Consider the following 25,081-nt stretch of genomic DNA (forward strand, 5'->3'; position numbering starts at 1 on the left):
CCCCGGCCTCCTCTGCTCCTTCATCCCCTCCTTGCCCCACAGCACCATCCCCTGTCCAGCCCTTAGCGTGGGCAGATTGCTGGCAGGTGCCCAAAGAAAGGCACCGCTGGCCTCCCTGACCTCCCTTCCCTTCCCTCTGCTCAGACGACAACGAGTGTCTGAGAGACCCTTGCGCAGGAAAAGGGCGCTGTGTCAACCGCGTGGGCTCCTACTCCTGCTTCTGCTACCCTGGCTACACGCTGGCCACCTCAGGGGCCACGCAGGAATGCCAAGGTAAGCCGAGCCCACCCTTGCTGCTGGGATGGGCACAGAATCCCACAGATAGTGTTGGGGTGGAAGAGGATCCAGGCATTCACAGCACCCAGCCACAGCACTGCAGTGTGGGGAGTGTGGGGGCCACAGGAACAGAGACCTGGGCTCTGACCTGGACCTGGGAGGAAGCTACCCCTAAGAATCTGAAAAGAAGTCACATCCACAAAGGCTTCAAAGAACTGTGGCTGGAGCCAGGAGTGTGAGGGGGTCCGGGGACATGGCTGGAGATGAGGACCCAAATTCTGAGTGACAAGGAGCTGCTTTCATTTGGGGTAAGGAGGGGACTCTTGGCAGGCTGGGGAGCAGGCATGCCTTTGCAGAGGAACTCGGGTCCTCAGCAGCTCAGAGACGCCTGCAAGGCTTTGAGCTTCCCTGGGAAGCTCTGCATGGGACCTCTGGGTAAAGATGCTTCCAACGCAAATCCTTTAATACGCAGCATCTGTACTGTTGTATAATACACTCCACACACACGTTTACGAGTGAGCTCACAGGGAACGTGATGCAGTGCCTTCCAAGCAGTGCGTTAAGATTTGTAACCCCTGGAAACCCTTCCCCTGGAGAACGACACTGCTGTTCTTGGGGCTCACACTGCTGGTTCGGACCAGGGCAGTGGCAGTCACTCACAGGCCCCTCCTGGAGGCTGGGGAAGCTGTGTATGCTCCCATTGCCAGGGTCCCCTCAGGTTCTAATCCCCCAAGGATCAGGTCTGCTGAGACCAAAGCCACCCATGTCCCCTTGCCTGATTATGGGAGGAAGGAGAGTGGAGGAGACCAGCCACCTACAAACCGAGGAGTGGGAGATCTGCGTGCATCATTCATTCCGCACTCAAGCCTCGAGCAGCTGTATGCCAGGCGCAGTGTAAGCTATGGGGGTCCTGCGATGAGCGTGGCCTGAATGGTGGCTCTGTGGGACGAGGAGGCAACTGGTTCTGTATAGAGGAATGTGGGAAGGTTTCCCCAGAGGCTGTGTGGGCTGGGACGGAATAATAATAACTACCATTTAATGGGCACTTCCTCTATGCCAGCACTGTCCTAGCACTTTATTTTATGAAGTTCATCATCCCTACCCTATACAGTAAAAATCCTTATCCCCATTTTATGGTTTAGCAAACTGAGGCTCAGAGAGGTGAACTGAAATACTCAAGGACCTCACATCTTGCTGTGGCAGAGCTGGAAACAGAATCAAAGTCATTCCGGCCCCAAAGCATGGTTTGCTTCCAACAACATACTCCCTTACACACAGGGCGAAGGAAGGGAGGGCGCAGAGGGTGTTCCAGGGAAAGGGAACCATTTCTGCAAACAGCAGAGGAATGAACAAGCCTGGCAGGCTCTGGGAATAATGATAAATCCAGTGTGAGTGGAGTGTGGGGTATGTGGAGGAAGTGGCAGGGGCTGAGCCAGTTTGTGAAGTGTCTTGAGTGCCAGGCTGAAGTGCTTGGACGCTGTCCCGCAGGCAGTGGCAGCCAGTAGAGGTTTGTAATCAGAGGGTGGCTATGCGGTCAGCTGGCCTTCAGAGAGGTGACTCCGGCAGCAGTGCTCAGAACAGGCTGGAGTTAACGAGGCGAACGGCTGGGGGCACGGGGCTTCTCTGAGCTTCGCAGCTTTGGCAAGTGTTGTGGGCCAGAGGCACGGCTCCCTGCAGGCCCAGCCCGGGGCGCTGGCCGGGACAAGCAGTGGCTGCTGCAGGGAACGGTGTTGCCAGGACTGGCCCAGACAAGGGGTTCCGAAGAGTGCCAGCCTGGGTGTCTGGGATGTCTCTGCCAGACCCGACAGCTGGGGGAGGCGGGAGGGAGCTCAAGGTCAGTTGTCAGTGCTTCGTGGGGCCTGGCTGCTGCTTAATGAGGGCTTATCAGGATAACATCCACTTTCTAAATTTCACCAGTCTCGTAAAACAATCTCTCATTATTTTAATTATTTATGAATTATTTCATTAATTTATATAATTAATAGAATTCATTATAGTTTCTAGAATTCAAATTAATGTCAATGTAAATAATTGGTTGATATAAATTATTTGAATATTAAATATTTAACATTTACCTAACTAATAAGTATGAGTATCTCTTCATATGTTAGCCATTAGGTTTCCTTATCTGGAAATCGTTTATTCCTATCTTTTGCTCAGTTTCCAGTGGTGGTTGCTGTTTTTTCTTGTGGCTTTTTAGAAGTTCCTTATATATTCCAGATACTTGGCTGGGCTTAGATATTACAACTCTCCCATTTTGTCCTCTGCCTGTTAACCTTATCCACATGTCCTTCTTTTAACAGAAATCCTTAATTCTGATGTATTAAAATTCACCTTTTTGCCTTGTTTTTTATGCTTTTGGGGCTTTATTTAAGAAGTCCTTCCCCACCCTTAAGTCACAAAGATATTCTCCTATACTTTCTGTCATTGAAGTTATAGTTCACCTTTCACGGCATGCTTTAATCCATCTGGAGTCCATCTTTTTGTGGGTGTTAAGGGCCCATTTTTTTCCATTTCCATTTTTCTCTGTAAAGCAGCTTAGTTTTCCCAGCCTCATCTACCAGGCAATCATCCTGACCCCACTGGTTTGTGGGTCCTTTATCAAGTTCCTATACACGGCTCTGCCTCTGACTTCCCTTTTCTCTTCCATTGGGATTAGAGCTTCTCGAAGGAAGTGCCAGTTATTTCAGAATTGCCTGGAAAGTTATTAAAATGCAGGTGCCTGGGCCTGCATGGTACTGCTAGGTCAGAATCCCTGGATGTGGACCTAGGAGTGTGCATTTTATACCTGCTGCCAGCGACTCCCTGTGCAGTCAAGTTTTATGAAGTATTGCTCAGATGAAAACCTGTCCATAGACAAATGATTATTCTATTAATGCAATAAGTACTTTTGGTGGTTCTGTGCTCGGCATTAGGGACACTCGGATAATAAGGCACAGTCTCAGCAGTCAGGGAGAAAAAAGCAAGTAAATGAATAGTCACTATAGGGCTGGGTCCTATGGGAACACTGGAAAGGGGCATATGGGTTGGAGGGGAGAGGTCAGCCTCACCTGAGAGATGAATAGGAGACAGCCAAGCTGATGGCTGAGAAGCCACTCCAGGCAAGGGAACAGCATGTGCAGAAGCTCAGAAGCAGGTCCTGTGTGGCGGAGGCTAGGAGGTGTGTGGGAGGCAGGAGCCACGCTGAGAGAAGCAGGCAGGGGCCAGGTCATGAAAGATCTCACATGCCAAGCTGAGGAGCTTGGATTTTATGGGATAGGTTTAATGCCAGAATAATAGTAATAATAGCTAACATTTCTTCAGTGCTTACCTTGTGGCAGGCAGGCACTGTGCTAGGCCCTTCGCCTGGATTATCTCATTTAACCTGCACCAGGACTCTGTGAAGTGTTTGAACAAGTGCTGGGGGTGGGGGGCAAAGAGAATCCTCCATCAATTTGACTGTGGGGGCAGGGAATGGGGAGTGGCCAGAGCAACCTAGAGTTGATCAATTGAACCAGTCTTTGAAATGGGAGTAGGACTTTGCTGGCCATCAAACCAAGCAGAGGCCTTTATGTGAACAAAAGCTTGGAGGCTGGACCAGTGGAGATCAGCCAATACAGCAAGGCTGGGGTCAGGTGGCAGTGGCCTTGTGGGCCCAGCTGAGCAGCAGGGAACCCTGGTAGGAGTTAAGAAGGGGAGTGCTATGACCAGAGTTGGGCTTTTGAGCCATCGTGGGGCACCAGCAGGCTTTGGGACAATGGAATAAACCACATCGACAGAGCCACAGCTGCCTAAGATGCTGTCTCTCACTGGCTGCTTAATCCCTAACCTTTAAGAAGGCCCTTAAGAACTCTACGAGCAGACTTCTGGGGGATGTACTGGGCTCAGGAGGGGGCCTTTGTTGGCCTCCTCAGATCATGCTATATGGACCACCACCTGACCTCAAGATCAGCCCTTGTATCGGGGTGAGGAGACAGCAGTGAGGGTCCCCAGGGACCCCAAAAGTAGCCTCTCCTGGGAGAAAGGGACTCAGGGTTTGCAGGGCCTGAGCGAGATCAGTCTTGGACCTGGCATAGGAGCCCCCTGCCAATCATAGCTGCAGCAAGGATGCCTTCCCTGCCTGGGCCTCAGCATGGGCATCCTTGTCCTCGGCCTCTGAAGGGATGCCGCAGGACCCCCTGCAGGGCTGGCCCCAACTCAGGACTTTTCTCTGTGTTCACAGACATAGACGAGTGTGAGCAGCCAGAGGTGTGCAGTGGAGGGCGGTGCACCAACACAGAGGGTTCGTACCACTGCGAGTGTGACCAGGGCTACATCATGGTCAGGAAGGGACACTGCCAAGGTAAGGAATGGGATGCCCCCCACCGTCTCCTGCTCCCTCCCCACCATCTCCTGCTCCATTCCCACGGGCTGCCCACCACCGACTCCCCTTCCAGCTTATCCCAGCCTGGACCCCTTGATGCCAAGCCCATTCCTATGGACAGAGGCCTGTCTGGGAATTCCAGAGCCCTTTTGTCCTCTTAGTGAGATTTTTGTCATCCTGTCTGCCCCTGCAGCAGGGGAGCACAAGTAACTTTATGTACATAAGACCCCGGGAACATGCCCTCTGTACACCTCTGCCTCTCAGCCTGAATCTCACTGCTCAGGAAGAGTCGGTCTATCTGGGATGTGCCTGGGCCTTGGCCTATTGCTAAAGCTTGTCAGGCTGTGAGCTACTCAGGGCTGGACCGTATCCTTAGATGACCCATGCATGGACACCTAATAAATGTCCATGTGTTGGACACACCAACAAATGCTAGTTGAATAAATGAATGAATGCGCCCTGATCCTTGCCCCCTTTCTGAGGCCCCGTCACAAGGTGGCTGTGACATTGCCATCTGATCTCCTCGCAGACTGGCTTCAACCTGCCACTATCAGGCCAGCTCCTGGCAGCTCTGCCACTACCACCTCCCTGCCAGTTGTGGGGTGTCAAATGCTTACAGGAGGTCTGGGTCATGTGCTCCCAAGACTGGCTGAGACAGGAATAAATGAGGGCAAATCAAGGCTTTCTCTGGAAAGAAATCTTGCCCCAGATCTGAGGTTAGGCCAGACTCCCGCCAGCCTCCAGGTTTTTCCTGGCCAGGACTTGCCTGGATTCAGAGGGTCCTGGAGGTTAGGGATGAGCTCGTGTGCCTTGTGAAGGGAGAGCCCCCCTTCCCAATGCCGCTGCCACAGAAGCAAAGTCCAGAGTCCAAGGAGGTCTTACAATGGGGAGAGGAGGCTGGGGGTATAGGACAGACAACTCTCTGTCTGTACCCACAGCATGTCACCTTCCCCTCTCAGTGCCTCTCCCTTTAAAACTCAGACCTCCACAGGATCGAAGCCAGAGCCCCCTCCCCTTGCCCTCATGAGCATGATGGAGACAGAGAGCCTGGCTTTTTCCAGGAGAATGGAGAGTGAAGGACTTCGCATTTGATGGTGCCTGCTAATGCCGTGTGCTGTGCTAGGAACTTGGTAGATTACTTCATTTAGCATCACAACAACATGAGTTTGACTTTATTTTTTAAAAAAGCCAAACTAGGGCCGGCCAGGTGGTGCAAGCAGTTAAGTGTGCGCGCTTCACTGCGGCAGCCTGGGGTCCGCCGGTTCGGATCCCGGCTGCGCACTGACACACTGCTTGGCAAGCCATGCTGTGGCGGCGTCCCATATAAAGTGGAGGAAGATGGGCACAGATGTTAGCCCAGGGCCAGTCTTCCTCAGCATAAAAAAAAGAGGAGGATTGGCAGATGTTAGCACAGGGCTGATCTCCTCACAAAAAAAATAAAAATAAAAATAAAAAAGCAAAACTAAAGGAAATGAACCAAGAGAAGACCAGGACATTGAAAAGATCAGACTTACACTAACTACTGTCTGTGTTTAGGGCACATGCTCTGGCGGAGACAGGCTTGGGTTTGGCTCTTGTCTCGACGTCTGAAAATGGAAACCATAATGCCCATCTCAGATGCTCTTGTGAGGACCGAATAACCTAACACTCACACAGCGCACAGACAGCCCCTCAGTGAATAGGGTCAGTGTTACTATCTGAGGGGCCCGTTCTTTTTCATGTCTAGATTGCCCCCACACCCTGGTCCATGCCTCTGGATTGCCCCCTTCCCTTCCGGAGGAAGGTTCCAGACACACACCTTGGCTGGAAGGTCAGGCTGAGTTCCTGGCCCAGGGCAGACACTCTGAATCTGTTGAAAGAAAGACTGATGTAGCCTGCACACTTCTCCAGGTTTCCATCGGTAACCACAAACCCAGCCCATCACCCTGGGAGCCCAGTCAATTTCCTCTCCCTCTTTCTTCTTTCTCCAACTACGAAACCACTCTCTCCAGTTAAACTCAAAGTCTCTAGTGCAAGGCCTGAGTGGTCTGGACAGCGGCCCATCCAAAGGCTCAACGGCATTTCCGTCGTACCAGGACTCTGGGTTCCCACGGAAAGCGGTTAGATTCCCCTGCAGCCTGCCAGGGCTTTGCTCTCCCCACCCACATCCAAGGTCACCTGAGCTTCTGGCCCCTGATGTTCTCACATGGGCCAGACACGGCGCCCTTACATTCCTCATAGAAAGACTGAAGTGCTGGTCAGAGAAGCTCCAGGATCCTCCTGTCTACAGACAGCAGGGCGGCACACTGCTCCCCAGGGTGGCTGTTTCCATGGGTCTTCTGGGGTTTCTTCCGCAGCCTCATACCAAGAGGGGGTGAAGTTTTCATCACATGGTCTCATTCCTCGGTCAGCAAACATTTGTTGAGTGCAGCTGTGTCCCAGCCATGGTCTAGGAATATAGCAATAAAGAAGACAGATAGCTCCTGCCCCAGACCACAGGGTAAAACCTACCAGAACATACCATAATCTCAGATTAAAATTCAAACCCTAGACTAGGCAGAAAAATTTGGCTCAAGTCCAGGCACCAAGAGGTTGGTGGAACAGCCTCAGGATATCTAGTGACATTAGAGCCTGTGCCCTTAACACAGACTGGTTAGAAGTGGAATCCACTTCATCCAGAATCTTTATCTGGCTCCTTTTGATTGGCTTGGCTAATGGCTCCATTATATCCACTCCCGTTTAGAAGAGGCCTTCCCTGGCTCAGGTGGAGACTAAGGGCTGCTTTGATCTTCTCCCCTCCCTCTCCCACTTGCTAACAGACCTCTCATGTATGACAGTTGCTGGCTGGGGCTCTGGTCTGAGGAAGGAAGCCAGCAGGGGTGTGCCAGGATAGACCAGGTTATGTTTCATTAACAAACAACTCCAATCTTAGTGACTTAGAACTCAGCAAAGTTTCTCCACATGTCCATCATGGGTCAGCTGGGGGGCCTGCCCCATATTTCCTCATTCTAGAACCAGGCTAAAGGAGTAGCCAGCATCTTGAATGTAACCAGCCTCCATGGAAGAAAGGAAGAGCACTCTGCAGGGCTGCACACAATTAAATGCTTTGGTCCAAAAATTATACACATCATATCCACTCATAGCTCATTGGCCAGCACTAGTCCCCTGGCCCCACTCAACCACAAGGAACCAGGGGGCACAAGCCCACCCTGGAGAGCTGGAATATTTAGTGAACAGCATTAGCACCACAAGTCTTCCAATGCCCAGCGTAAGACACTTCATGTACCACCTCCACAGATGTGCCCAGAACATTTGGGACAGGACAGACCTCAGGGCTCTTTGCTCCTGGTAAATCTAATCCCCTTCCTACACTGCGTGATCCCTGTGGGACAGGTGCAGAGACTTCATTTTTTCTCAGTGTGGTCTTAGAGGAGGATGCTTGCTTCATTCTCTTTCTCTTCATCCCCGAAGTTTCGCATCCCTGAAGCAGAGATTGCTTATCATTCCCAATGGCTTTGCCCACCCTCCTTCTGGTGCCTCAGCCAAGGCCAGCAGCCCATGGTGCTGGCTGCTCTCTCCTGGGTGGCCAAAGCTGGTGGTCCTAGATCCTTCATTCCCTCCATCTCTGTCTTTATAGAAACTCTTAGAATAGCCTAGCCTGGTGTCGCCACAACCAAGCTAGGGGCTCTTGGCTGCCCTCTTCCAGAGATGAGCCTTATCTCAGTGTCCCCAAGATTACCAGGGAGTTCTGGGTATCTCCTTGCAGATACTCACCTGAATAACCACCTGCCCTGTATATGTTTTCCTCTTCCGGACCCTCAGGGTGAAGTTCTGGCCTTGAGAGGGCCCGTTCCCAGGGACAGGGGGCTTTGATGTGTCCTGTCTTCTGCAGACCAAACAACCTCAGGGCAGACTCATTTTCACCCTCCACTTCAGGGCCCATGTCCTATTCCATAACAACAGCTGCCTGCTTTAGTCCCTTTGCAGAAAGCCTATGTTCTGACCCTTGGCCCTGCCTCCTGCATTTCCTCCTAGATGCTAAGTAGGTCTTCCTCCCAGGCAGTAGGGCCTCTGAGTCTGTGTAAGCTGGTAGACTTCCTCTAGAAGAATGACAGTTACTCACTTAGGAAGAGTAAATCCTCCTGTTTCCTCTGGAGCTCGGTCAATCTCTCTGTCATGAGTGGTGACTGGGAGCCTCAACACTGGGCTGGAGGAGCATAATGTCCTCCTGCAGTCCCGACCCAGAGTTCAGTCCCTGCGATATGACCTCCCTAACTCAGCCCAGGTCCCCTGGATGCCTTGGATGATGGACTCCCTGATATGCCAGGTCATATGGGGAAGAACCCTGTCAGAAGTTCCTGGGAGCAAGATCTCCTCCTCCTCCTTGTTGTCACTCTCCCAGGACTGGCTCCTCCTCTCCCTCCGTGGGTCCCTTCTTCCCCTGTTCATCCGTTTGGTGCTCAGGCTCTTCCTTTCTTGCTGATTTCCTGGATCTCACCAGAGTGGGTGCTGGGAGCCCTACATGGTTCTTGGCTGGAAGGAAAGTCTCCTGTCCAGCAGAGAAGCCTTGCCAGCCTCCACCCTTAACTCTGCATCAGCCTCAGGGCTGGTCTTGGCTTCATCCAAGATTGCAGTCACCCTCAGCGCCCATTCCTGGTGCAGGGAAGCCCCTTTTGCCGTCATTGCCCAGCTGGTGATCAATGCTGGGCCTCTGGGGCCTGCTGTAAAGGAATCTCAGTAATTGCCACCACTTGTACAGGAACAGGAGTTCACCAAGGGAGGTATGAACACCCTTCTCAACAGTCCACAGTAGAGCTCTTTCACCCTCCCACAGCTAGTGGTAACCACAGCCTCTTGCACCCACTCAGGGAGTCTCCCTGTCTAAAGTTCTTCCATCTCTCTCTTGTCCAGGACAGTGGGCGGGAGGTGGAGTTGGGAACACAGGACAACACTCACTTTTTCCTAGTTTCCATCTGCAGAGAAACTGACATCCCTCCCTCTCCCCAACCAAGGGCAGGGTCAAGGATTTGCTTCCTCACAGACCTACCCATGTGCTGTGGTTCCCAGGGATGACCAAGGGAGGGGCTGTTATTTTACAGATATCGACGAATGCCGTCACCCTGGCACCTGCCCTGATGGGAGATGCGTCAACTCCCCCGGCTCCTACACTTGCCTGGCCTGTGAAGAGGGCTACAGGGGCCAGAGCGGGAGCTGTGTAGGTGAGGGCTGCTTGCCAAGGCACAGAGAGGGCTGTTTGGCCTTGGGACCTCTGGATGAGCCCTCACACAGGGAGGGAAAGAGGTGGGCAGAGGAAATGGCTTGGAGACTATTGTCCCCCATGATCGGGCTGGGTTCCCGGATGACGCTGGGCATGAGATGGGTGTGCTTCAGTTACTGCTGCTCTGCCCTCTGAATCAGCTAGGGTGGGGGCCCCTTTGGCTCCTCGGCCATATCCATCCCAGAGCTATAGCCCAAGGTCCCAGAAACTTCCGTGGCTGGATCCTGCTGGGTAGAGAGAGGTGCTAAGCACCTTAAGAAGTGGCTGACTCTCAGGGGCTGGCCCCGTGGCTTAGCGGTTAAGTCCACGCGCTCCGCTACTGGCGGCCCAGGTTCGGATCCCGGGCGCGCACCGACGCACCGCTTCTCCAGCCATGCTGAGGCGGCGTCCCACATCCCACAGAAGGATGTGCTGCAACTATGACATACAAGTATCTTCTGGGGCTTTGGGGCGAAAAAGAGGAAAAATAAAGGAGGAGGATTGGCAACAGATGTTAGCTCAGAGCCGGTCTTCCTCAGCAAAAAGAGGAGGATTGGCATGGATGTTAGCTCAGGGCTGATCTTCCTCACAAAAAAAAAAAAAGAAGAGGCTGACTCTGGTGGTGTGAGCCGGCAGCCAGGCCCTGCTGTGGTTCCCAGGGAGGAGGGGTCTTCTGCTCTTGTGCATCTCCACAGCAATGTCTAAACAGCAATGCCTAACTGAGCAGTGGGTGCTCTTCTCCCTCCAGAGCGGGCTACATGTCAGCTGTAGGAGGAATGTTCTTTTCCCTTAGCCCCCGCAGGAAGAAGGGCCTGGGGTTCAGAATGCCAGCAGGGACTGAGTTGTGAATAGATGCTTTGAGGCTCTGGAGAGGGCAGACATTTCCCAGGCCTTTGAGAGTGCCACTCAGCCACCCAGGCATAGCTTGGCCTCTCTCTGCATTGCCCACTCACCTACTGAAACTGGTTGTTGGGCTGGGAACATGGTATCATACCAGTTTGGTTGGCAGATGGGGGACCAGAGATGTTCAGACCCACTGTAAGGTGAGTCAAGGGTCTTGAACACTTCACTCCACGTGTCTTCAGATGGGCCAAACCAGCCGCAGGGCTGGGGGACCTAGCCCCCTTTTCCAGGACATATGTAACCTGTGTTACTAGATAGAGCTGAAGTGAGCTCAGGGGGGAAGGGCACCCTGCCCTGCCCAGGTGGGTGGGGCCAGGAGCAGGAATGATCTCATGGCCTTCCCAGGGTGGCCTATGGCTCCCCTGAATGCTGATTCCCTGGCCTCATAAATGAGATGCTCTAAGCCTGACAGTGTGGGCTGCTTGCAGGAGAGGAGGCCAGCCCGCCATCTTGGACTTTTCTCCCACAGATGTGAATGAGTGTCTGACCCCGGGGGTCTGCGCCCATGGAAAGTGCATCAACCTGGAGGGCTCCTTTAGATGCTCTTGTGAGCAGGGCTACAAGGTCACCTCAGATGAGAAGGGCTGCCAAGGTATAAGATGCTGAACCACCCTTCCTCCACAGGCAAATCAGCTTGTAGCTTCTTCCCTCTGCAGACACACTCCTAATCCACCTCTGGTCCCACATCCCTAACCATACTGACCCAACACATCGCTGCCAAGACCTGTCCTTTCCCCTACCCTGCCCACCTGTCAGTCTCTGGCTGTCCTGCCATGTCTGTCCTGCAGAGTGCCACACAGAACTCAATGGCCTGTTTCAGATGTCGACGAGTGTGCCAGCCGGGCCTCATGCCCTGCGGGCCTCTGCCTCAACACTGAGGGCTCCTTTGCCTGCTCGGCCTGTGAGAGTGGGTACTGGGTGAATGAAGATGGCACTGCTTGTGAAGGTAACCCTGGGTTTGGCAGAGTGGGACTGAGAATATAGGCCTTCTTACCTCCCAAAGAACACATTTGTCCCCCAGCTTTGGGCTGATGCTGAGGATCTCCAGCCTAGGCTAGAGGATCCTATAAATGGACTTGGCCCCAAGCAGAGCTTCTATTGTCATAACCCCCAAGTTTGGAGGTGAGGACAGGAGGAAAAGGGAGTTTCACAAAAACAAGAGGGAAGCTGATGGTAGAGCTGCCCAGGAGCATTCTGGGAACAGGTGCTGGGATTGCCCTGTAGAAGGCCCACAGCCAGGGTCTGCCCTTCCCCAGGAAGCCGGAGAGAGTCCTACAAGCTCAGAGGTATGGGGAGGCTCCTGCCTTGCCAGGTGGAGGGAGCCCTCCAGAGCCCCCCGGTTACTGGCTGTCTGTCTGCCCCAGACCTAGACGAGTGTGCCTTTCCGGGAGTCTGCCCCTCAGGAGTCTGCACCAACACTGCTGGCTCCTTCTCCTGCAAGGACTGCGAGGAGGGCTACCGGCCCAGCCCCCTGGGCCACACCTGTGAAGGTGAGAGCCCCCCGTCAGGGAGGAGAGCACACAGGATGCAGGAGACTAACACATCACCCTTAGAGGAGGGAGCGACCAGGACACAGCAGGGGCTGTTTCCAGACAAGAGGTCCCTCTGTCCACCTCGGATGGAGGGCTAGCTGGGAACACCTACTCTCATCCCTCCCCCAGCGGGAGTCGGAAAGGTGACTGCAGATCTGGGTCTGGGGGGCCAATAAGCCACTGGCTCACAAGCTTCATTGTGTGTCAGCGTTGCTGGAAGAGTTTGTTTGACATGCGACATGCAGCTTCCTGCGCCTCGTCCCAGACCTGTTAAATCAGCTCTTGGGATCTGTTTTCGAAAAACTCTGCAAGAGTTCCTCGTAAGAGTGGGTGCTGGGACCATATTTGGAAAAACATCGCCCTGTACCAGGCGATCCGTAGGTCAACTTGAAGAATCTTGTTTCTGTTACCTTCTCAGGTTCTCTGAATCTGTTTCCTTGGTTTATTTCTCATTTGTTTTCCCGTTGCTTCTCAGTAAAATTTAAGCCATCTCAGCCATGATAAGGACAGTGGGGTTTGGCCACCCTAGGCCAGGGTTGCTGGGAGAGGCCGAGCGTCCCCAAGGTGGGCATTGTGTGGGAGAAGCCCAGCTGGAGAAGCCCAGCCAGAGGCAGGGGGGCGCCTCCTGGGCTGGGGCAGAAGTGGAGGGAGCTGCAGTCATTCTGCTCCCCGAAGCCTCCCTCACCAGCTTCTCCCAGCTCTGCTGCTTTATAAGGGTATGATGCCCCTATGGGTCCAGTCTCCTCAGGCAGGTGACAGGCCCTCTGGAGACCTCTCCATTGGTTTCTGTCCTTGGGAGGTGCTGCCATGGGCTGCCTTCCTCCCTGTGTGACCCACAGATGTGGATGAGTGTGAAGACCTCCAGAGCAGCTGCCTGGGAGGCGAGTGCAAGAACATGGCTGGCTCCTACCAGTGCCTCTGTCCCCAGGGCTTCCAGCTGGCCAATGGCACCGTGTGTGAGGGTGAGTGGCTCAGGTCTCCGCACCGGGGACTGGGGGCAGTGAGTGTGTGGGGAGGTGGGAACATCCCAGGAGACACCACTGCCTATCTCCTCCCCGCAGATGTGGACGAGTGCGTGGGAGAGGAGTACTGTGCACCCCGCGGCGAGTGCCTCAACAGCCATGGGTCCTTCTTCTGTCTCTGCGCTCCGGGCTTTGCCAGCGCAGACGGGGGCACGAGCTGCCAGGGTGAGAAGCCAGCTTGGCCCTGTCCACTTACCAGCAGCAGGGGGCGCTAGAAGCTATGTCTAGAGTACTGAAATAAAAATGCTCATGGTCCCACCCAGGGATGGGAAGAAGGGAGGCTGAGAGTGATGAAAGGAAGCCAAGTGTCAGGGAGGGACTCGGAATCTTTCCCCAGGGCTTCTCCATGACGTCTATGGCAGCCATGCACCCTGAGAACTCTCAGAGTATCACCCTTCTCCCCTTGACAGAGCCCCAGTTCCAAGCGTCCTCCCCCCAGCATGGCCTCTGGCTTCCAGCTCTCGCCTCTCTCGGATCTTCCAGCCGTTTCCTACTCTGAGCCACTCCTTGGCCCTCCTGTGGGCTCCTCGGGGCCCAGAGGAAGCTGCACAGAGCCCTAGGGACCCATGGCTGCGTCTGCTGACAAACGTCTCTATTCTAGATGTGGACGAGTGTGCAGTCACAGACCGGTGTCTGGGAGGACACTGTGTCAACACCGAGGGCTCCTTCAACTGTCTGTGCGAGACCGGCTTCCAGGCCTCTCCAGAGAGCGGGGAGTGTGTGGGTAAGGACTCCGGGGGGAGTGGACAGGGCTCTGCCCCACCTCAGCCCACCTCCACGCCTGCCTGGTCCTCAGCTCCCTGGGACCAAGAACTGTAGCTTCCAGGAAGCAGAACTCTTTCCACAGATTAATTATCCAATGGATAATGCATTTATTGAGCCTCTGCTGACTCAGGGACTGTCTGAGGATGACAAAATGAAGACAATCATAATCCTTGTGCTAGCAGGGCACACAATCAAGTTTTTAAAGCCAAACTGATTCAATAGACATTTATTAAACAGCTGCTAGGTTCAATGTCTTTTGCTAGGACAAACAGACAGTTATGGACAATCTTGAAATTGAGCAAGGGAGACCTATGAAGACAACTCTCTGTAGTAATACACTTTAGTGAAGGTTTTACATAAAGTGTTCTGCTGTAGGGAGAAGGGGGGAGCGTCACAGAAGGCTAAGAGCTCAGTGCTTTCCTGAACAGCATCTAGCTCTCTTCCTAGACACTCATCCCTGCTGGGTCAGGGGAAATGATTCTGAACTTGGTGTTTTGGGATTGAGATGAGCACAGTAATTTAGAACAGATCAAGGACCCCAGAGGTTGTGGGGCATGACCTTGTAATGCCAGAGAGGTGGGGCCAGAGCAGTGACCTGGCCAATTCTGTCCCCTCTCATGGCTCTGGGGACAGATATTGACGAGTGTGAGGACTCCGGAGACTCGGTGTGTGGGGCCTGGAGGTGTGAGAACAGCCCTGGCTCCTACCGCTGTGTCCTGGGCTGCCAGCCTGGCTTCCACAAGGCCCCGACTGGAGACTGCATTGGTGAGTAGGGAAGGGTTGTTGGAGGTGAGAAACTGAGGACATCCATTTTTCATGTATCCAGCTAGAAACTATTTTCTCCTGAGGACCCTATTTTGCAGCTGTTTGCAGTCTGCATATTTTCCATAGACAAATACTGAAGAGGAATGTTAATGTTAGAGTTTTCTTGTCCTGGGTTTAGAAGTTACTTTTCACAGATCTTGGTGTTCATAGACCAAATAATTAAGTATTCCCAGCAAATAAAGAGAGCGCGAGAGCACACCCTATACTCTGGTCCCCACTGTCCCACAGACATAGACGAGTGTGCCAACGACACTCTGTGTGGGAGCCACGGCTTCTGTGACAACACCGACGGCTCCTTCCGCTGTCTCTGTGACCAGGGCTTCGAGACCTCGTCCTCCGGCTGGGACTGCGTTGGTGAGAAGCGTACAGGGCTTGGGTCCTTTATGCCATCTCCACAGATCTTGGCCATCCTGGATAGAGGCTCTAGGGCCCTCTTCCTGAAATGTTTAGGGTCACATGGCTCCATAATAGGTCCTCATAGAGTGAGCGAGGAAAGGAGATTTCAGCTCCACCCTGCAGCTGGCACCTTGGCCAGGCTGTAGCGGAAGCGTGGCCACGTTCTACCAGCAGGGGGAGCAAGCACATTAATGAAGGCGCCACCCTTCTCCAGAGACCTCAGGGTCTCAAGAGGCACGTTTGGAGAATGTGCACAAAGGGAGGAACCCTTCCTCTTTGTCCATTTAGTGACTCCTTTCTGCCACCCTTCTCCCCTCTCCCTTCTCATGTCCTCTGTTCATCTGTTCCTCCTTCCTGCTAACTCATACCCACTTCTGCCCTTCCCCCAAGGCCTAGCCTGTTTCTTTTGGGGGATTTAATAAGGATCTGCCCACTGGGCTGGAGGCAGGGGCAGGGGGCCTGGGTTGCCTCTTCTCTGCCCATGATCCTGTCCTCCTGCCTGGCAGACGTGAATGAGTGTGAGCTCATGCTGGCCGTGTGTGGGGAGGCACTCTGTGAGAATGTGGAGGGCTCCTTTCTGTGCCTCTGTGCCAGTGACCTGGAGGAGTATGACGCTCAGGAGGGACACTGCCGCCCACGGGTGGCTGGAGGTGAGCACACCCCATACTCCACCCTGTCATTATGCATAACCACTCTATGGCTGACAAAGCGCTTCCAGTGCTCCAGCTCTTGAGAGGGAGCCTGGGCTGGGATTAGGGCAGTGTGGGCAGGGGTGCAGTTTACGAATGGAGTGTGGAGAGGCAAGGAGTCTGACTGCAGCAAATGTCAAGACAAGAGGGGGGTCTGCTCCAGGTCAGGGAATATGGAAGAGGCCGCAGGGCTGTGACGACCCTATAGGCGGCTCAGGAAGCTCTGATGCCACTTAGGTTGGCCCCAGGGATCTCAGATTGAGCCTTGGAGGGACCCTCAATCCAACCTCAGGGAGCCCTCTGGGTGAGGGAGGCCTTGAAGCTGAGCTAAGCTCAACTATCCCTCCCCACTGCACCCCAAAGCTGCTGGGTTCAGCCTCTCACCCCAGGCTGGGCTAGGACTCAGCTGGCCTTCTCTGACTCGGGGAAAAGAAAGCAGGACCTAGACCAAGGAAGGGTGGGAGGGGCTGAGGTATGGTGTGAATACAGGAATGGGCAGAGGGCTACATGTATGGTATGCAGGGACTGGGGACACCACACTAGAGTGGAGGAAGGCAGGGTAAAATGCTGCAGAGAGGAAGTGGGGTCAACTCCCTGCTATGCCACTTAATAGCTGGTGGCTGTGTCAAGTCACCTAGCTTCTCTAAGCCTCAATTGCCTCCTCTGTAAAAGGGAGCTGATGATGATAATACCCACCTCATAAGGTTACTGAGAGCATCAAGTGAGGTAACATAGGTAAAAGCATTTTGTACACTGAAAAGTGCTATATAAATGTTAAATTTTAAAAATAAATTCAAAGGTTAGGGTGCCCCAGAGGGCCATGAAGAGACAATAATAAGGGGCATCTATCACACATAGGTCAGAGCATCCCTGAGGCCCCGCCAGGGGACCACCTCCCAGGCCCCATCCGCAGGGAATGCTACTCTGGACAGAACGGCCAGCCAGCCTGCTCCAGCCTCCTGGGCCGGAACACCACGCAGGCGGAGTGCTGCTGTACCCAGGGCGCCAGCTGGGGAGACACCTGTGACCCCTGTCCGGCCGAGGACTCAGGTAAGGCCCCCGAGGGTCCCAAATCCTCTCAGGGTCAGCTCTTCACGGTGACACTGAAAGGAGAGAGATGAAGGGGGCAGAGCCCTTCTCTCTCTGAGCTCGGATGCCTCCCTGCAGTTGAATTCAGTGACATCTGCCCCAGTGGTAAAGGCTACATCCCTGTGGAAGGAGCCTGGATGTTTGGACAGACCACGTACACAGGTAACCTCCCTATGGACCCTCCAAACTCCACTCACCTGAGTGGGCCCAGCCTGGTCCTCCGGGAGGTCCCTGGGGAAGCTCTGCATGCAGCCGCGACCTCCCAGGTCACATCCACCCTTCCTGTGCCAGGGCTGGCTACCTGCAGGTTTTTAGCCGGCAGTTCTGACCTGAGCTCCTCCTGCAGTGTCCATACAACCCCACCTCAGGTTCTCTGCTTCCCTGAGGCTAAACTCTCCAGGAACAAACTGTGATGCCTTGTACTAACCCGGGCACAGGGACAGAGTGGGGAGTACTGCTGCATAGAGGTCAGAGGCAGCTGCTTATCTCCCTAGCCCCACTTACAAGGCCAGAAACTTTGGGGAACCCATATCACAGTGTTAGTTCCGGTAGGAGCCCTTCAGCACCCTAGTCCTGAAGCTGGAGAAGGAAATAACAGAAACAGAAGTAGCTTTTCTTGAGTGCTTGCTATGTGGCAAGACTATTTTAAGTACCCTTCCTGTATTAACCTTTTAATCCTCACAACAACTGTGAGAGCTTAGTAGTAGTGTCCATGTTTGTTGGGCAGGAACTGAGGCAAGGAGAAGTGAAGCAACTTGCCCAAAGTCACCCAACTAGCAGGTGGCAGGGTCAGGATTCAAACCCAGCAAGTCTGGCTCTGGAGCCCCCAGTCTTAGGTACCACTCATACTGCCTCTCACCTCCCGCTCACCTCAGCCCTGCCCCCCACAGATGCTGACGAGTGTGTGATGTTCGGGCCTGGTCTCTGCCAGAACGGCCGGTGCCTCAACACGGTGCCTGGCTACATCTGCCTGTGCAACCCTGGTTACCACTACAATGCCGCCCGCCGGAAGTGCGAGGGTGAGGACACACACCACCCCTCCCCACCCCCTGGCCCACAGCTGAATGCTCACCCAGCCCCTGCCAGCCAGCCCCATTCTTGCTGGGAGTTCCCCATCCTGGGGAAGATGCCCACTGCAGCAGACAGGTCTGAGGTGAGGGGAGCTCAGGGGCTGTCAGGGATTGCACAAGGAGACCTGTTGGTGCTACATGTGCACAATGAAGCAGGGTGCTACCTCTTCATTATCAGTTACGGGAAAACCCCCTTCCATGAAGGCGGTCTGTGGGCATGCCGCCGTGGCACTGCCCCACATGTTCCTCCCGTCTTCCTGGCACCACAGATCACAACGAGTGCCAGGACATGGCCTGTGAGAACGGCGAGTGTGTGAACACGGAAGGCTCTTTCCACTGCTTCTGCAGCCCCCCTCTCACCCTGGACCTCAGCCAGCAGCGCTGTGTGAACAGCACCAGTGGCGCAGGTCAGTGGGCCTGGGGCGGCAGGGCAGCAGGGGCCGTGGACCCGGGCTGAGGGTGTTCACGTGCCTCTGTGCCCTGCGCCACCAGAGGACCTGCCTGACCACGACATCCACATGGACATCTGCTGGAAAAAAGTCACCAATTATGTGTGCAGCCAACCCCTGCACGGGCGCCGCACCACCTACACAGAATGCTGCTGCCAGGACGGAGAGGCCTGGAGCCAGCAGTGTGCTCTGTGTCCCCCCAGGAGCTCTGGTGAGGGGCGGCCGGTGCCTGCTTAGAGGGAGGGGGAGACACCTGCAGAGGTGGGCTGGGCGCCAGGGTAGGGATGCCCTCACCTTGGAAGGGGGGATTTAGAAAGGAGTAGGGCAATCAGAGTAGTGGCCCTGTCTTCCAACCCTGCTATTTGGGGACAAAGTGGGGCAGGGGGTGGGGTGGACAGAGGAGCACTGCCAGGAACTCTCAGAGGGCACCAGGCCCAGCATGCTCCCTTTCTCTGAGGGGCAGTGAGCTGGGGGAAATAGCACAGCATGCTTTAGCTAGCAGGAGGTGTGCCCAGCTCCCTCTCTCCTTCTTCCCTGACAGAGGTCTATGCTCAGCTGTGCAACGTGGCCCGGATTGAAGCAGAGCGGGAGGCCGGGGTCCACTTCCGGCCCGGTTATGAGTATGGCCCCGGGCCTGAGGACCTGCATTACAGCCTCTACGGCCCAGATGCGGCCCCCTTCTACAACTATCTGGGCCCCGAGGACAGCATCCCTGAGCCACCCTTCCCCAACACAGCCAGCCGCCTAGGGGACCGCACACTGGTCCCTGAGTCTCCCCTGCAGCCCTCAGAACTCCAGCCCCACTATGTGGCCAGCCATCCAGGTCTGTGTTGCTGCAAAAATGGGGAAGAGGTGGGCACCGAAGCTGTTTCACTTCCATCTCCTCCACCTGCTGATCACTGCCAGCAGGGTGAGGATGGGGAAGGGAAAAGACACGCCAAGCCCTCTCATGGGTCACTCAAGGGACAACTCCAAATGCCTGGGTCAGATCCCAATAACCCCCTCTGGTGAAATAGCACAGGGGACACAATGAAGTACAGGAGACTGTCCCAACCTCAAAGGCTTCCCCGTGGGAGTGAGAGAACGAGAGAAAGTGCAGAATAACCTGCTCTACAAGTGACCTGAAATGTGAATTAAGGATTTCTAATCCCTTTAAAGGCCCACTGTGGTGACTCGGTTTGTAAGTGGCAATGACCCCAGTACTCAGGACTTGGATTCTAATGAGGACGTCAGGTGTGGCATCTGTGCAATGGACGCCGTACCTGCCACAGCCAAAGCCACCGTGTCAGACTGATTAAGACTGCACTGAGATTAGGGAGGGTCTTTTTCAAGGGTAGGGGGTTGCATAGAGAGAGAAGAGGGTTAGACAGATCTCGTAGAAGTTTTGCTTTGTGTCGAGTAAGGGTAAGCCCCTTTAGCTGTCAATCCCTCCCCCCAAAAAAACTATGTAAAGATTTTAACAAAACATCCTACCACCAACCACAACAAAACCAAAACTACAGAGATACCTAACTGCTCGAGCCCAGCATTGTGAAGGCAGGGAATCTCAGCCTTCCTGGAGGCTTCATTTAAAGGTCTCCCCCACCTACAATGATACATACTTATTTTTTAAGAGTATTGCCTTTTGTTTTAGCATCTTTCTGTGCGAGTTTTACAACCCACCCCACCCCCACAGCAGAGTTCAATAGGGGCCCCCCCTTGTAGCAGGGGGTGAGGCTCCCAGGGTTGGGTAGGAAGCCTCAGCTTCCTTCTCTCTCTGACTTCCTCGCACCAGAGCACCAGGCCGGCTTCGAAGGGCTTCAGGCAGAGGAGTGTGGCATCCTGAATGGCTGTGAGAACGGCCGCTGTGTGCGCGTGCGGGAGGGCTACACCTGCGACTGCTTTGAAGGCTTCCAGCTGGACACGGCCCACATGGCCTGTGTGGGTAAGTTTAGAATCAGAGTGGCAATGCCCAGAGAGCAGGATGGCCCTGATGGCTCCGTGTGGAAAAGTCAGACTGGCCCACCTTTCGCTTAGGGATGCCAGACTGAACTTAGGATAACTGGAAAATCCACTGCTGCCCCCTAGTGGGGCTCCCCGCTGCCAGGCTCCAAAGGTCTAACGCTGTATTTAGAAAGCCCTTTCCATGGAGGTCCTTAGAAGAAAAGCAGGGACAAGAGAGCATGGTCACTCTCCTGGGCACAGTATGGGCTCACTACCACCTGCTTTGTGTTCTGGAGTTGCTTAGTTTGGGGCTGTGACTTCAGCCTCTGGCACCCACACCTAGGATTCCACTGCAGGGCAGGGGCCAGGGCTTAGTGACCAGAGAGGCAGAGGTAGCAGGCCAGAGGCACTTGGGTTCCCTACAGCTCTCTCCTCCTTCCCTTCCTCTTAGATGTGAATGAGTGTGATGACTTGAACGGGCCTGCTGCACTGTGTGTCCACGGTACCTGTGAGAACACGGAGGGCTCCTACCGCTGCCACTGCTCCCCAGGTTATGTGGCTGAGGCAGGCCCCCCACACTGCATCGCCAAGGAGTAGCAGTGAGGGGTCAGTGTGGGCAACTACCTGGAAATGGCCCCAGCCACAGGCGGGGGCCTTGAGGAAGATTTCCTAGCTGGGAAGACACCATGAAGACATCAGGCAGGCCCTGCAGCCCAGCTCCCAGCCAGCCTTGCCTGCTATCCGTCTCTCCCAGCTTAGGCTCTGGCTGTGAGCTTCTGTCATTGCCGCCATGCTGCCATGCCCTTGCTTGGCTCGAACACCACCAAATGCTTTAATGCTTCAGCCACTGGCCATGAGGCCCAGTCCGCCATCTCTCCTGGCCTTGCCATGGGATGCTTACCAAAGGATGGCCCTCATCCACCCCCTCAAGCTATACAAACATGTAAGGTCCTCCAGCCTCACACTGCAGACACCCTTTTCTAGCCATGATCCACATATTATACTGATGATTCCACAACTAGGTCAGAGGCTACATCTGTCCTTGGATGGTCCTTCAGAATCTATGGAGTAAAAAAGGATTGGGGGAAGTTTAGGAAGTGACTCCAATGCCTCCTCCCAAGAACCATCACTGCCACTCAGCCAATCTGGTCTGGGTCAGATTTTGCCACATCTCCATCCTGTAGCCAGTTCTGTGGCCCCATGGAGGGGCAGAAGATCCCCTCATCTCAGAGAAGCAAGACTGCTACCAGCTTGCTGAGTGTAAGAGACACAAATGAAGGGGGCAAGGAGCCTGAGAAAGCAGCAAGAGGGCAATATGAAAAATATGAGGAGTTGATAAGAAAGGGGAGCCAGGGCTTTATGCAAGTCTAAAGAAAATATTCAGTAGCTTCAGGTAAATAAACACTCAAAATCTACCCAGCAATAGCTCTCATGCACCACAGCACGGGCTGCCACAAGACAGTGTGCCCATCTCTGAAGACCTGTATTCCATACACATTGCTTCTTACAGGAGACAGATCTCTCCTGGGCTCTCCTTTTGTGGACACCAGTTTGATGTACTAAAAATAAAGAGGTCTATTTTTTAGCTTGTGAAATACAGTGTAGTCTTGTTTAGGGGGAGCCAGATTTCCCACGTTGTTTCTTCTCTCTACTCAGAAGCCTCTGCCTTCCCCCGCTTCATAAAAAGGATGGCTGGCATCCCTCTGAGTTTACAAGTAGAGACCCACTCCAACCTCGGCTAGCTGGGAGTTTAGAACCATGGTGGAATAAAGAACTGTACATCTGGGTTCTTCTGTTTTTATTTCATAGTAAACCAAATTTCTTTACCATGTGGGTTAAGTCTAAAGATTAGAGATGAGGCTGTGCCCACCGCCTTGCCAGCTCTGCCAATAGCCTATGATTGGGTTCCAATGAGAAATGGTTCTTTACTCTGCTGAGAGAAGGGAAGCTCTGACTTTGCATTTCTCTAAGGAATGGCAATGTAAATGAACAAGGCTTCATGCCGGAAGACATGGAGATGAATGCTATTTTCTTAATTTAATCAGTCCTGTCCTACCTGCTGCTCTGATTGTCAGCCATCACATACTAACTTATTGAATGCTTGCTATGTGCCAGGCACCATGTTGAGTCCTGTACACAAATTTCATTTAATCATCCAACAATCCTACTTACTATTTTTATTCCCAATTTACAGATGAAGAAATTGACAGAGCTTCAATAATTTGCTCTAGGTCACTATACAAGTTGAGATGTTTTCAGTAGACAAAAATATATAGTTCTTAAACATATGAAAGTATTCTGACTTCATTCATAATAAAAGAAATGCGAGTTAAAAGCACACTGAGATACTTTTTTAAAATTGTCAGATTTGCAAAGATCAAAAAGTTTGTTAAGGCTCCTAGTTGGCAAGCATCTGGAGAAAGAGGCACTCAGATACAAAGCTGACAGGAGTATAAATTGATACAACTTCTGAAGAGGATAATATGGCAATGCCTTTCAAAATTACAAAAGCACTTACTCTTTGAATCAGTAATTCCACTTCTAGGAATTTAACCTTCAGATATATTCTCACCAAATGTGAAATGACATACGTAAGAGGTTATTTATTATAGCATTATTTGTAATAGCAAAAGACTAGAAACAATTAATTGCTACGGAGCCCTGAAAAGAAAAAAAAAAAACACGGCTCTAAATGCCTTGATAAGATATCCAAAAAAAATTACAGGAAAAAGGAAGGTTGTATAACAAAGTGCAACATATGCTGCTATTTGTCTAAAGGGGAAAGAGAATTGGATATCTGCTTACCTCATCCTTGCCACTCCACCTTACACCCCTTATTTCAGAGAACTTACCATTCCTCAACGTACCCTGCTGGCACTGCCCCTCCTCCCAACCCTCGCCTTCCTGCTCACCCTTCCAGAGACATTTCATGCATATACACATATTTCCTTGTATTAAAGACACAAAAAGCATACTATGCATGCTCTTCTGCACTTTGCTTTTTTCACTTACTACATACTGGCACATAAAGAGCTGTCTCATTCTATTTTATGACTGTATACTATTCCAGTGAATGGATAAATCATAATTTATTTAACCAGTCCCCCTACTGATGGACATTTCCATTGTTTCCTATCTTTTGCTATTATAAATAATGCTGTAATGAATATTCTTGTGCTTATTTTATTTCACATTATATCTATGGGATTATACCTGTGGGGTAAATTCTTAGAACAATGGTGGTTTGTGGGGAGGGGGACAAGGTGGACGGGTAGAGGATTGGGAGACTTTTCACTGTATCCCCTTTTGTGTCTCTTTGTATTTTGTACTATTACCTATGCAAAAAAATAAAATATTTTTAAATACAGCTGCTGGCCATAGACTGCTTAAATGTTCCCTCTTTATATATTTATCTGACATATTTTACAATGAAAGCCAGATGATAATTATTTCAAAATTTCTAAAGCAAACTTCCTTTAAGCAGCCCTGTGGCACTTCTGTGGAGAAATGGCAAACAAGGATTTTAAAAGAGCAATCATAAACATCAATGTTAGATACCTAGAAAAGTAGAGGAGCTTCCTGCCTTTGAGACAAACATGCAAAACCATAGTAATGTTGCATCGGACAGTGTTAGGCCCTGCTCACTGCATGACATCAGCTCATGGCCAGAGTTCAAGGGAGGGCTACACCATGATGACCAGTGCTGCCCACTTCTCTATATAGGATGCTCCTGCCAAATGTCAACCCTGTACTTGGGTGCTCTCTAACAAAAGACGAAAAGAATAGAGCTCAACTCGCAGAAGAAAGTTAGAGAAAGAAGAGTGTTTTTGGACACCAACTAGTAGTCCTTCCTAATCTCTTACCTCTGAAACTATTTTCTCCTAATCCCTCGTCATCAGGCAACATGCCCACACAAAGAAACTCAGGATGGGTGGAACACACACAGTTTATGTGTCACTAGTCACTATCAAGCACTTAACTGAAGAGTGTGATTCCACAAGAAGATAACATACAACATACAGCAGATTCAGGGCTCCCTGGCCTTCGGTTCTTGCACTATCAGGTTTTGCTAAAGCAGAGGTGGGGCATGCTGCCCCAGGCACTCACCAGCTTGCAGATGCAGTTAAATAAAACCAATTCTGCAACAAATAGCGCCTTGATAACCTCCCCTAGGAAGTAATAGAGGCAAAAGAAAATCTTCCAATTGATACTGGAAGAGTATAAGTTCTCCTAAATGAATCTGCACAGTGAGCAAAATTTGTGAAAATATCTGCTGACTTTTACGGCCTGCCAGGAAGAGGGCATCTGGTCAGAAAGGGCCTGTAAAAGATCCTAAAGCTGTTTTACTATGCTTACCGTTTATTCCAAGCAAACTGCCCACTGTCCTGTTGATGCTATCATTTCCCCAGTCCCTGTGTTCTTAAAATTTACATCACCTCCCTTCAACAGAGACTTCTTGTTACCATTTCAGGTTTCCCCATGGAGCTTTCTCAGTGCGATGAAGTAAGGTGATTTCTCCTAATTCCATCCTTTCTAAACACAAAATTCCAATTCTTCTATTAAC

General features: G+C 52.4%; 1 protein-coding gene across 2 annotated transcripts in view; it reads left to right on the forward strand.

Annotated features, from left to right (window-relative positions):
• Positions 1–23,135, forward strand: part of LTBP2 (latent transforming growth factor beta binding protein 2) — a 102,008-nt gene extending 78,873 nt beyond the window's left edge. The window contains exons 18-37 of one of the 2 annotated variants that reach the window (XM_087448202.1): positions 145–273; positions 4,478–4,597; positions 9,697–9,816; positions 11,227–11,349; positions 11,578–11,703; positions 12,122–12,247; positions 13,129–13,251; positions 13,351–13,476; positions 13,913–14,035; positions 14,710–14,841; positions 15,130–15,255; positions 15,804–15,947; positions 16,845–17,036; positions 17,154–17,237; positions 17,966–18,094; positions 18,415–18,552; positions 18,638–18,805; positions 19,136–19,417; positions 20,369–20,518; positions 20,969–23,135. In XM_087448202.1, the coding sequence (XP_087304328.1) occupies positions 145–273; positions 4,478–4,597; positions 9,697–9,816; positions 11,227–11,349; positions 11,578–11,703; positions 12,122–12,247; positions 13,129–13,251; positions 13,351–13,476; positions 13,913–14,035; positions 14,710–14,841; positions 15,130–15,255; positions 15,804–15,947; positions 16,845–17,036; positions 17,154–17,237; positions 17,966–18,094; positions 18,415–18,552; positions 18,638–18,805; positions 19,136–19,417; positions 20,369–20,518; positions 20,969–21,114 (2,807 nt within the window). In that variant the 3' untranslated portion in view covers positions 21,115–23,135. Of the gene's footprint in view, positions 1–144; positions 274–4,477; positions 4,598–9,696; positions 9,817–11,226; positions 11,350–11,577; positions 11,704–12,121; positions 12,248–13,128; positions 13,252–13,350; positions 13,477–13,912; positions 14,036–14,709; positions 14,842–15,129; positions 15,256–15,803; positions 15,948–16,844; positions 17,037–17,153; positions 17,238–17,965; positions 18,095–18,414; positions 18,553–18,637; positions 18,806–19,135; positions 19,505–20,368; positions 20,519–20,968 lie in introns of both variants that reach the window. The other variant, XM_014784405.2, reaches the window with a different exon arrangement.
• Positions 23,136–25,081: the final 1,946 nt, after the last annotated feature.

Source organism: Ceratotherium simum, chromosome 24 (assembly GCF_057802395.1).
Source record: "Ceratotherium simum simum isolate JZ-2026a chromosome 24, ASM5780239v1, whole genome shotgun sequence".
Taxonomy (NCBI): Eukaryota; Metazoa; Chordata; class Mammalia; order Perissodactyla; family Rhinocerotidae; genus Ceratotherium; species Ceratotherium simum.